Here is a 13,496-nt window from a genome sequence, read left to right on the forward strand (position 1 = left end):
TTTAAAGGTTTTCAGATATCGCATAACAAAGGTGAAATTTTCCAATTAACGGATTTTGTAAAGAAATGTGGAGAAGCGGTAATAAATGAAGATGATATAAAACAAGTTTTTCATTGCGATGACAATGCTTTTCAATCACCAATCAATTAATGAATGGGAAAATCTGTAGTATGGTTCTAGATCCAGAAAATAATGCTACTGAAAGTGAAAAAAGTGACAAAGAAGTTACTGAAAACGAGAAAATTTCGATTGACAAGTTAGTAGGAATTCTCCAAACTGCAGTTACAGGATTTCAACAATGTAACTAAACAAGAGATTATGTCTGTCTACAGAATTAAAGAGAAAGTATTAGCACAAAAAACAAAGCAACTTAAACAACTTACGTTGAAAGAAATGTTTTATAAGGTAAACAAATAAATATTAAGCTTTTTTTTTATAAATTTTGATACCCTTTAGATCATAAATGCTTCATTATTTCATAAATCACAATTTCATATTTTTAATTTTATAATTTCTACATGCCATCTTACTAGATTTAAATTGATAATCTAATATCCGGAAAAATCCCAAATCCGGCATTGGCGAAGTTCCGACGAGTCCAGATTTCACACTTTGTACTGTATTTAACAGAATGAGTAAGTGCATAATTTTTCAAGTACAGCGGAATTAAAATCTGCTTAGCTGAAATCCCCTAGAAGCCCTCAAGAACTGGTAGTTTATCCTGTGCTCAGTTCTTCGAGGCTGTATTGACTTTTGTGGTTATATTTATGCATAATGTATTATGTTTATGCATAAGTAAGCTATTTTCAGTGCAAAACAAACCTGAAAATACTTGCAAAAAGTAAAGTTATGTAAATCCATCAAGTATTTCATAAATTTATTTAAGGAAAAAAACTTTGGTTACAAGAAATTCTTTCGAAAACTCCTAAACTTGTAATAAGATTAAAGTAATTAACAAATACACTATTAAATTTTATAACTCTTTGATTTATTTAGTTTTTCTCACATCATATTTTGACATCAGAACAGAGTCTATCAATGAATTTATTTTAGTTCAAATGACTTCTTGCTGTATGAAATGTTAATTTCACACAGCAACAAGTATGTATAATTATATAACAAGTATATATAATTGTAGGAATATGAACTGTATGAAATTAGTTCATATTCCTACAATTTAGATTTCTAGTCCTTGAAACATCTTGCCAACAAAATCTTCTTGTTTACTAAAGCCTATCACAAGCCAAGGCCATCTCAATATACTTCATCCAATAGATTCGATTAGTCGCTACAGTCTGCCAACGATTGATTTTAAAAGTCTTGAAATCTGCCTTCACACAGTTTCTTTTATTTTTTATTAAACCTATTTGATTCCTTCTTCCAGAATTCAAAATTTAGGCTTAATACAAATATAATTCACGTATTTTTTTATGATTTTTTTTTTGAAAATTTATATTCTAAATTTTTTTTATAAATTTTTCAAAACAAATTTTGAATTATAACCTAAAAAATTTTTACCATCATTTTAAAGTAGATGTATTTCTGAGCATACCTGCAAAAGAGTTTTTTATTCAAAATTTCCTAAGTTCCTACGTGAATTTACATAGCGGCGCATTTTGAAATTTGACACATTTGTTATAAGCGATAATATCAGCCAATGTGATTTACGCCCTTTGTCAAAAATACACTCATTGCCATAAAAATTTGCACATCAAGAAATAATTATGGGATCGTAACAAAACTTGGCATGAAGGTACATGTTGGGTAGATATGCAAATGATCAGAAATGCAGCATGATTTCACATTGTGTAATGCCACTAGAAGGCATTGAATTTCGCTCTTCTTGGAGTATAAAACAAAGTAAGCAGAGCTTGTTTGAGTGTACTTAATCTTTTTGCTAAGGAAATGCTGAGGTAGACATCCCATTATGCCACCTTCGAAGCCAATATCAGCAGCTGTCAGAGTTCGAGAGGGGGAAGAATCATCGGGATGATGGAAGCTGGGTGTCAACTCAGCAAGTAGCTTGTCAGGTAGGCCATTCTAATTTTACTGTGACAGTGGAACCAGTGGACAGAAGAGTCGTAATTTACATGGCAGCCAGGCTCAGGATGGCCTTGACAGACCAGACATCGAGAAGTCCATCACATCACACAACACGCACTCATAGAGCCAATTAACTCATTTCCCACTATCCAGACACAGGCAGCAGCGTCATTATGGGCCCCTGTGTCTTCCTGAATCATTACAAGGTGCCTGTTTGAACGACATTTGGTATCACGGCGCCCATTATGTGTAATGCCAATGACACCCACCCAGCGATGCCTTCGTTTGGAGTGGTGTTTTGCATGACAGGACTGGACTTTAACGTAATGGAACCAGGATGTCTTCAGCGATAATCTAGATTCAATTTGACAAGTGATGACAATCGTGTTCATGTGTGGAGGCTCTGTGGTTAGCGCCTCAGTCCTGCCTTCGCTTTATAGGACACACCATTCCCACAGTTGGTGTGATGGTATGGGGTGCCATTGCTTACGTTACACGGTCACCCCTAATATTGATCCATGGTACAATGAAAGGCCAGCGGTACATCCATGACACCCTTCAGCCAAAAGGTATTGCCACTCATGGCAGGGCTCCCAGGAGCCTCTTTTCAACAAGACAATGCTGGGCTACACACAGCATGCATCTCATAAGACTGCCTCCAACACATTAACACCCTTACCTGGCCTGATCAATCCCCAGATTTGTCACCAATTGAGCATATCTAGGATCATTTGGGATGGCAAGTTGGACAGCCTACGAGATTTTCGAACTAGAGGCGCGTTTACAGCAACTGTTGAACGAGATGTCTCAGGACAACATACGGAACTTGCATGCCTCAATGTCCGCTTGTATCGCATCGTACATTCGAGCAAGAGGTGGTCCAACAGAGTACTAAAGCTCCCATTCATGTGTATTTTTTTCCTGCAATTAATGATCCTTTTTTCTTTGATTTTCTAATCACTTACTTATATCAAAGTAGTACTCACATATGTAAAACTTCATTTCATTCTGACAACTCTTTCTTGGTGTACAAATTTTTATGGCAATGAGTGTATTTGAAAGTATGAATGATGAACATTTTTCCGCATGTGTACAAAGAAAAAAAAAGAAAGGAAAATAGGTTGCAATAAATTAAGAAGTTTGCCAAGTGAATTATTCTTGGTGCAAACTGAAAGAAATGTGCCAAGTTAAATTCTTAAATTTCTCACCAAAAATTACAAAATTTAATATCTAGGCATGATTTGAGTTATAGAATCAAAATATGGAAAACAAACAGTATGTTATTTCAGAAAAAATCTGATTTTTATATCAAAATACATATGTTAGAACAATGTTATATATAAATCTAATATACATCCAAAGTCGCGCTTTCGAGACATGAAAAATGCAATTTGAATTTCATCAATCGACCCAGTAGAACAGAAGATATAGAACTGTCTCTCAAAACTGTTGCATACACAGGGTACTACAAGTTCTAATGTTGTGCATGAAAGCTTTTGCATACTGAGTACGTGTTTGCATGATATGGCATCACTGCTGGCTTCATTGTTGGCCCTTTTTTCTTTGAGGAGAGAGTTCCTCTAAGCTTTAAAATGTGTATCATGATGAGTACCCAATAATGTCAATTTTTGTAGCAACAAGTCATTTCTGCCTTAGAAGAACGAGAATGTTTAGAGACTACCGCCTTAATGCAAGATGGTACAAGTGGTAGTGTTGCCATATCGTGCGAGTTTTTGCAAATTTGCTACTTTTTATAATTTTGTGATACTAAAATTCATCTTTGCGATTTTATAAATTTTCTCTTACTTTATTGTTTCCTTGTGCTACAATTCTTTTTAATACATCATAAAATTATGTTAATATAAATTAGCTACTGAAGTTAATTTATAATTAAAAGTAATACTTTCTGTAGACTTAAATAAAAGTTGGTAACTGGCAATTCTGTGATCATAATTTATGAGGGCTGTGCACTCAATGCCAGAATTAATAGCTGGTATTTTCATGTTTTTCACTGATTACTCTTGTTATTTTGATGATCTATGAGTAGGATTCTGAAATATAAATCAGATGTTTTAACTAAAATATGAATGAATAATATGAAAACAATTAAAACCACTTTTCAAAATGGTTGGTTTAAAATACCCATGCTTGAGCATTGGCTGAAAAGAATGTAAAGAGACAACACAAAAGCTCGTTACAAGTTTCATAAATGTGAAGTGAGGGCACATAAAACTGATTTACTGATTTACTCAAAAAAAAAAAAAATTATGTTTGAAAATGGATAATTCTTAAAGTGTAGGGTTCACTGTGTTTATTACATAATACAGTTTTTAATGAAAAATTTTTAGAATATCTAAACAAAATGCAGTCAAAATTTTAGAAGCTAAGACATGAATGTTTGTTCATAACTGAAATTACTAGTGTATCTAACAAATTTTTGAAACATCCTTCTTTATACTTTATTAAAACTGCATTCAAAAACTGAACATAAAGTTCTAAGAATTGCTTTTTTATTGAGTGTATATGTCATCGATTTTAATCTTTTCCATGATAATAATTTTAGTTTAGGTGATTCACAGAGAAAAATAAAGGAATTTATCTAAAAAGAATAACGGCATATATAATTTCAAAAATGAATACCAATTCCACTGTAAAATCTGAATTCAAGCTGCTTCACATTTGTCTAAATGGCGATTTAAAAAATTATTCTTTGAACTCTTGAAACACAGACAGTATTTATTGTATTACTGATAGAAGAGCCAACTCCATAAAATAACAGTAAAAAAGGAAAAAATATGATGAAATGAATGTAAAACAAATTTATGCATGTAAATGCTAATATTGGTTATTTTATTATTCTAGATTTTGTTTTTAAATAACCCCCCTCCTCCTCCAACTTCTAAAGTGATTTACCTATTGGTTTCTAGCCCATGTGCAACACATTCGGAATTCCTTTTCCCGATCATAATATTGCCAATAAATAAATAAATGAAATGACTAAAAATTCAAAGAAACACAAGCTTTTTAAAATAACAACATAAGCAAATTTAATGACGAAAAGAAGGTAGCTTTTAATTAGCAATCAGAATCTGATGATGTCTAACAGTCAGAACAAAAACTGAAAATCATTAATATTTAAAGTAAAACAAGAAACAATGAATAAAATTAAACCACCAAGTATTAGTGCACCAACATTAACAACTCAAACATGAGAAAGCACCTGACAATGGATATGAATAACTTCAACCCCCCCTCAAAAAAAAAGACCTAAATCAACTAAGAATTAATTAAATAAGAAGAAATGCAGATTTCTAGCAATCTGGTTTTAGGATTTTTGTCAAAAATAATTTATGTAATATAATGACCAAAATTCAAATTACAATCTACTAACTACGAAAGCATTGGAGACTGACTTTGTGATGACATCAGATGTCATGTGAGATTGTGAAAATATGACGTCATAAAATCACTTGATCTCTGATGTTGTGCTACTTTTTGCATTAATTCTTCTTTTACTGCTTTTAGTTAAGAAATTTCTGGCAACTCTGACTCCTGGTTGTGGGGATTCTTGAAAGATTGTGGCTATACAGGAAGCATAAAGATTCTATTTGAATTAAAAGGAAGCATAAGCCATGTTGCTACAATTCCTCAGGATACTCTTTGCACTACTAATGAACATGCTATAACATACTTTGACCATGTGATTAATGCAAATGGTCACACTGAATAAATGGCATCATTAAAGAAAATTTTATGCTTCCAATTTGTGTTTCTTGTTTATGCATCATCTTTGTGCCTGATGTCTGAAATTTCAAGTATTATTTTTTTAACACGAGAAACCTAAGTCCCAAGCATGTGAAATTGATAACTTGTAAAGATACTATTTGGACTGTAAATTTATTATCAGGGTTAAAACATAAGCAATTTTTGAATGGTGCACTGATTTTGAATATAGATAGACAAGTTGCTATTCAGTGGTAACTGCACCAGATCTTCTACAGAGTCCAGGACACATGAACTTACAGTTCTATTTTATAAAGGACATAGTGATGGACAATGCCATTAAATTAAAATATTCACGAACTGATAATATGATTGCAGATTTTCTTACTAAGAGTGTCAGTGATGAAAAATTAATGTATACATTGAAAATAATTTCTTTAATTTTTTAATGTAATGTATTATATATTGTTGTTCCATATGTCATATTTATATTGAAAAATGTTGCTTGCAAAGGAGGTGTTTAGTAGAGGTGAGAGAACTTTTTTCCTACGTATACACATGTTGATTATGTCACTTCTGCTGACACACCCTTTATGCAAGCATGCTGGATGTAGAGGCTACTGTGTGATGTATTATGTAATTTGCTGTGTGCTCTATGTTTTCTGTCCAAATAAAGCGTGGTGTACTATAATTTATGGATCCTTTACTGCATATATGAGCCTCTGAAAAACAATTTGCACACCAAATTTCATAATCATTGGACTATGATTTCAAGGTGCTCTAAAAAAAAATGCATCTATTTAAAAAATAAAGATGAAAGGAATTTGGTGATTAAGGTGCACATTTCCTACAAAATGAAGTTACTTGATAGTAAAGTACTTCAGAGTCATGTGTCTACATAACAAATGTTATCACGAAGAATGGCCTTGTATTTTCGCATAGGCACTCACATCCTTCTGAAAAATTTAACTCAGAAGAAACTATCAAGTGATCCCCAAACTTAACAACTTTGTTATTGATAAACTTAATGCTAAAGGAGAGGGTGATATTTCCATACTGTTGGCAGAATCTTACATTTACTTTTCCCTCATTCTATTATTTGATAAATGTCAAATTTTCAATATAAATGCTTAATATTGTATGTAATGAGCAAAATATACTAAAAAAGGTAAAGTTTTTCAATTGCTAATTAAACAAATGCTATTACAATTATATGGGTTGAAGAAGTAAGAAAAGACAACATTTTTCATTAAGAACTTAATTAGTTTCTTAAAAAATATGTAGCATACCCAACATTCAAATGGTCAACCAGTGCAGATGTTAATGTACTAGCAGCAACAACAGCTTCTTTCTTTTTCTTTTCTAAACCAAAGAAAGAAGTAAATTTATATTTAGTAATAGGCACAGGAGTAAATTTAATTCACAATTAAATAATCCATTATATATAATACAGTACAAAGTCCATAATCCGGACCTCAAAGCTACAAACTTTTTGCGCATGCATAGCATTTACACATGTGCATATGCATTTATGCATGTGCATAATACCTTTTTGCATGCACATAATATGTTTACACATGCGCATTTAATGTATAACGGATGGTATAAGCTAGACTAAAATTATCTAATTATCTATTTCAGTTAATGTTGCAGATTGCGTTGTACCTTAATCTTCTAATTGGATCCGGCTTATTATTTTTTGCAGACTGTTAAAGAAATTTTATAAAAGTAAGCTTGAACTTTCGATTATGTCAAAAAGAGTTTCCGATTCTGGAGCTGCCAAAGGATCTACAAAGCGAAAGCATGTTTCGATGCCCATCAAACAAAAAGTGGAACTGCTGCAAAAAATGGATAAAGGCATGAAGAAAGTGACAGAGAGGTTAGTGAAAATGAAAAAAAATTTCTATTGACAAGTTAGTCGGTATTCTCGGCACAGCAATTACAGGACTTGAACAGCGTAACTTTGTATCTGAACAAGAAATTATGTCTGCTTATAGAATTAAAGAGAATGTATTAGCACATAAAATGAAGCAACTTAAACAACTTACATTGAAAGAAATGTTTAATAAAGTAAACAAATAAATATTAAGCTTTTTTTTTTTTTTTTTTTTTTTTTGTAAATTTTGATACCCTTTAGATCATAATTGCTCTTTATTTCATAAATTACGGTTTCATATTTTTAATTTTATAATTTCTGCATCCCATCTTACCAGATTTAAACTGATGATCTATAATTCAGAAAAACCCCTAATCCGGAATTGCTGAAGTCCCGACGAGTCCGGATTAAAGACTTTGTACTGTAAAAATACATAAAAAATATCAATATTTTTATACCTGAATATGGAAATCTGTTTACCTTAATTCTAAAGCCCAAATTACTTCTTAATTTACTTAAGCATCTTAATCACATCCATTACTTCATAGAAACTATTAAGTTACTTTTGGATATTGCAAATTATGCTAAACATGAAATTCCACCCAAAAATTGGATACCGCCCTTATGATTACATAATTTCAATAAAATTAGAATACAAAGGTATTCTAATTTCAGTTTAGGTTTCTAAGACACAAGAAGTCACTTTGGGCTTCTGCAACTGCCAACTTATTCATAAAGTATTTATGTATTACTCTGAAGTACTAAACTGATATGGTTGTGAACTGTTATTAGATATACCTTTGTATTCTAATTTTATTAAAAATATGCAATCATAAGAGGGGTATCTAACTTTTGGGTGGAATTTCATGTTTAGCATAATTTACAATAGCAAAAGGTATATTCGATTGTACAATTCATTTACTTCATCAAAAATAATGAAGTTTCTTCTTCACCCAATAAATGGCTTATTTTTAAATGTTTTTTTAAAGAAAATTTAATACATTATATTTGTACACAAATTGATCTTACAACTGTAAAAATGTTTTTGAAGTTATCCATAAGTTACTTTCTTTTCAGGTTTGAGTAAAATATATCATTTCACTGTAAACAAGTAATCTAAAAGATAAAAGTTAAGGTGCAGTATTATGTGCATTACCTTTTTTTATAACAAGAAGCTTTTGGCAGAATTCACAGGATAATTTGTGTACAAGCCTTTCAGCTGATGCTAAGACAAGCAAAAGCAATACTGGTATCAGATTGCTTTTTTACTTAATTTAAAAAATTTAGTATGTTCTTAGTTTTAAACAAATGATAATGAGTAAATTTTATTTAAAAAATTAAGGGAAAATGTTATTTTTATATAAAGGAAGCTTTTCTGTATGTGGTATTAAGACAAAATTTAACCTTAGATACTGAAGCTGATTTTATGGAATACTTCTAGGCATTTTAATGGCCTTATTCCCCTTTCCCCCAAATGCATGACTATTTTTCACACAAATTTTAATCAAGCCAAAGGTTTAACTTGATAATAATTGTTTAAAGAACACTTGCATAAGCATTAGCAAATTTTCTAATTGTGGAATTCAGTTTTCAAAACAGAAAATAAATACTACACGAAATGCAGTTACTTCAATGACTTTTAGACTAAAGTGACTTTATAAAATAAAATTTTAAACAACAACTCTTCATTAATATATGAATGACCAATTGAAGTAATTATAGTTACATTTGAGAGTAAAAATCATAAAGCATAAAATATGTTTTAAAAGTTTAAAAAAATTTTCTTCTTTATTTCTATTAGGCTGATCTTTGGAATATGGTAACTGGTAGTTTGGCGACATTTTGGAGGTGATAAAGGACTTTGGTTACTACCTAGGATTGGTAAGAATGTGAGAAGTACTCAGTTCCGATTACGCATTATTTTGTGTGAGGAAAATGAGAGATTATGAGATATGTCATGTGACATTAATGGACGAATTACAGTTCTTTAATCGGAAAAGGGGGGAAATCTGGAAAAAATATGGAAATTTTGTATTTAGCTTTATTCTGTGTTGTGTGAAACAGTATTGGTTAATTTTTGGATCCCATGGCCCTAACTAAAGTGAATTCGAAATGGGTATTTAGTGGGATTGAAAGAGTGGTAATAAGTGTTTTTTTAAGGTTGTGCGAGATAGAAGTAAAGATGTTTTATTAAGTTATTTATTTTACCTGGTACCTTGCTGTGAACTATAAGTATGATTTTAAAGATCCTGAAACAGGCGCACATACGCTTGCTTTTTATTTAGCGGAGGAAATAAGAAAAGTTTATCGGCCACATAATCAAGATTCTGAAGAAGATTAGGTAAGTTAGTATTTTTAATTATTTGAGGATATTATTTTTATGCATTATTCTAAATGTAAGGAGTAAATAAAATAATATGGTATTATTGGAAAATTGTTATTAGCAGTGATTTTTATATTTTAAGTAGTGTTTTGAATTTGATTATATTTTATTTAAATGATTGTTATTTTGTGAATTAGATGTTTGTAGGAATTTGGTATAGGTTTCAGTGGAAGTAAACGTGCATGGAAATAATTTAAATATTTGACACTAAGTATTTGTAACCATTTATAATGTTTGAGGTATGAATTCGTTGGTGACGTTTATAATATAATAGATAATTTAGAGAAAAAAGTTTTTGGATATTTTATTTATTTTATACGTGGAAATGTTCATCTTTGGAAAGGGTATATACTTTTTCGCGATCAGGTAATTTCATATATGTTCTTTTTACCGGATTTAAAGATTCACAAAATTTTCATGCATTTTCGTGAAATTTTTCTAATTCATGAGAAAAAAGCAGTGTACATGGATATAGTGAAGAGTGTGCGCAATGCCATTTTTGTGCAATTCTGGGATATTTTTTTTAAGTAAAAATAAGTCAACGTGTACATGGTTTAGTGATATTTTAATTAAATGATAGTTATTTTGTAAATTTTATGTTTGTAGGAATTTGGTATATGTTTCAGTTGAAGTAAACGTGCATGGAAATAATTTAAATATTTGACACTAAGCATTTGTAACCATTTGTAATGTTTGCAGTATGAATTCGTTGGTGACGTTTATAATATAATAGATAATTTAGAGGTGAAGGTTTTTGGATTTTTATTCATTTTATACATGGAAATGTTCATCTTTGGTAAGGGTATATACTTTTTCGCAATCAGGTAATTTCATATATTTAAAGATTCACAAAATTTTCATGCAGTTTCGTGAAATTTTTCTAATTTATGAGAAAAAAGCAGTGTACATGGATATAGTGAAATGTGTGCGCAATGCCATTTTTGTGCAATTCTGGGATTTTTTTTTTAAGTAAAAATAAGTCGACGTGTACATGGTTTAGTGATATTTTAATTAAATGATAGTTATTTTGTGAATTTTATGTTTGTAGGAATTTGGTATATGTTTCAGTTGAAGTAAACGTGCATGGAAATAATTTAAATATTTGACACTAAGTATTTGTAACCATTTGTAATGTTTGCGGTATGAATTCATTGGTGACGTTTATAATATAATAGATAATTTAGAGGTAAAAGTTTTTGGATATTTTATTTATTTTATACGTGGAAATGTTCATCCTTGGAAAGGGTATATACTTTTTCATGATCAGGTAATTTCATATATGTGCTTTTTACCGAGTTTAAAGATTCACAGAATTTTTTTTTCATTTTCGTGCAAATTTTTGTAATTTATAAGAAAATAGCAGTGTAGATGGGTAAAGTTAAGAGTGTGTGCAATGCCATTTTTGTGCAATTCTAGGATGTTTTTTTAAGTAAAAAAAAGTCGACGTGTAAATGGTTTATGTGTATGTGCTATTCTGAAAAACGCGCAAGGAGTTTGCGATTGTGCATTTTTTCCCAATTTTGCAGTTAATATTTGTCATGATTAAGCAGTTTTGTTACATAAAACTTCTAGCATAAGTGTAATTCAGCTAGTAAATTGTTGGAAAAAGTGTTCAGTAAATAAAAAGAAAAGAAACATGTCTTTACTTTGTGAAGACAAAATGGCGGCGAAAAAAAAATAGAGGGTTGCTGTAGCAGAGTTGGTTGACAAATTTTCGCCAAAAAATCGCCAAGTTACCATAATCCAAAGATCAACCTTTTATTATTATTTTTAGACACCCTCCCTTTTTTCAAGTGTGATACTTGGTCACCCTGTTAATCCTACATATATTATAACAAAATACAATTTTTTTATTATATTAGTTAAACATTTAAGTATCATTCAACAAAATAAATTAGATACACTACAAAGTCCGAGATCCAGACTCGTCGGGACTTCAGCGATTCCAGATTTCGGATTTTTCCAGGTATTAGATCATTAGTTTAAAACTTGTAAGATGGCATGTAGAAATTATAAAATTATGAATATGAAATAGTGAAGCATTTATTATCTAAAGGGTAATAAAATTTACAAAAAAAGCTTAATATTTATTTGTTGACTTTGTTAAACATTTCTTTTAATGTAAGTTGTTTAAGTTCCTTTTTTTCCTAATATTTACTTTCCCAGTGCTTTCTCTAAATTCCACAAAACTCGTCTTCCCTAAATTCTGCCCCGGAGCTGTGGCCATACGAGCTCTGGTGCCGCCAGTTCTGGATTTATGCGAAAAATAAATCAGTTATTCTTAATTCAAATAGCACAAAATGTAATCTTATTTTTTGGCCTATGAGTATCAATAATAAAATCTATTTTTAGCATATGGAAAGAAATTTTTGTTAAATTTTTTCTCGTTAGTATTTCTTAGCGCATTTAAATTAAATCTGTAATCATTGCCGAATGTAATGTTAACATAAAAGAAAGAGCATGGTAATCTTTTCTTCATAAAAAGTTACCATACTCTTTCTTTATTAAATTACTATTATAAAAAAAAATTGTTTGGCCATCGCTGCATGAGTCATTACTCAAGTTGCCATGTGTTGATAACCATTCGGCAATGAAAGCAAAATATAACAAATAATGATTCGTCAAGCTGGCTTAAGGGATATAAAATATGAGTAGGTGTAAAATCAACGATGTTTCTATCTACAATGTTTTGGTTTCAGATGTATACCAAGCAGATAGGCAGCTAGGGAGCCAAATTATAGATCATACAAATTTATGTTAAATTATTGTTTTATCATTAACAAGGTATTTGTTTAGAGCCGAAGGGAAATTAAGAATTGGGACTATTCACATGTTATATTTATGGGGGAAAAATCAAATGTGCATGCGTAAAGCACTAAAAAAAAAAAATGTTGGTGGTTTTCAGGTCCGGATTTTGGATCATTCTGGATATTGGACGTTTAGATCTCGGACTTTGTACTGTATACAGTCAAAAGTCTTTAATCCAGATGTCCATAAACCGGACCTCAAAACTACAAACTTTCTGCGCATGCGTTAATGCATGCTTGCAATACCTTTACGCATGCGCATAATATGCTTACGCATGCACATAATATGTTTATGCATGCGCGTTTAATGTATAACGGACGGTATAAGCTAAACTAAAATAATCTAATTATTTATTTCAGTTAATGTTGCAGATTGCGTTGTTCCTTAATCTTCGAATTGGATCCGGCTTAGTATTTTTTGCAGACTGTTAGAGCAATTTTATAAAAGTAAGCTTGAACTTTCGATTATGTCGAATAGAATTTCCGATATATATTTACTAATATGTAAAGGATCTACAAAGCGAAAGTATGTTTCAAAGTCCATTAAACAAAAAGTCGAATTGCTGCAAAAAATGGATAAAGGCATATCCTTTGTTTATCTAACCATTCCGAAATCTGTTTATCAATTTCATGCTGCTCTGCAGCGTAGGGATGCCGTGGCGCG

The 13,496-nt window shown here is 30.9% G+C and overlaps 1 protein-coding gene across 2 annotated transcripts in view; it reads right to left on the reverse strand.

Annotated features, from left to right (window-relative positions):
- The window catches only part of Blos1 (biogenesis of lysosome-related organelles complex 1 subunit 1), a 36,509-nt gene that overhangs the window by 13,641 nt on the left and 9,372 nt on the right, over positions 1-13,496 (reverse strand). For both annotated transcript variants that reach the window (XM_035369751.2, XM_035369750.2), the window contains one exon: positions 7,056-7,128. In XM_035369751.2, the coding sequence (XP_035225642.1) occupies positions 7,056-7,128 (73 nt within the window). The remainder of the gene's footprint in view (positions 1-7,055; positions 7,129-13,496) is intronic.

The sequence above is a fragment of the Stegodyphus dumicola genome, chromosome 5 (genome assembly GCF_044657685.1).
Source record: "Stegodyphus dumicola isolate Sdum_Otavi_A_Nest chromosome 5, ASM4465768v1".
NCBI lineage: Eukaryota > Metazoa > Arthropoda > Arachnida > Araneae > Eresidae > Stegodyphus > Stegodyphus dumicola.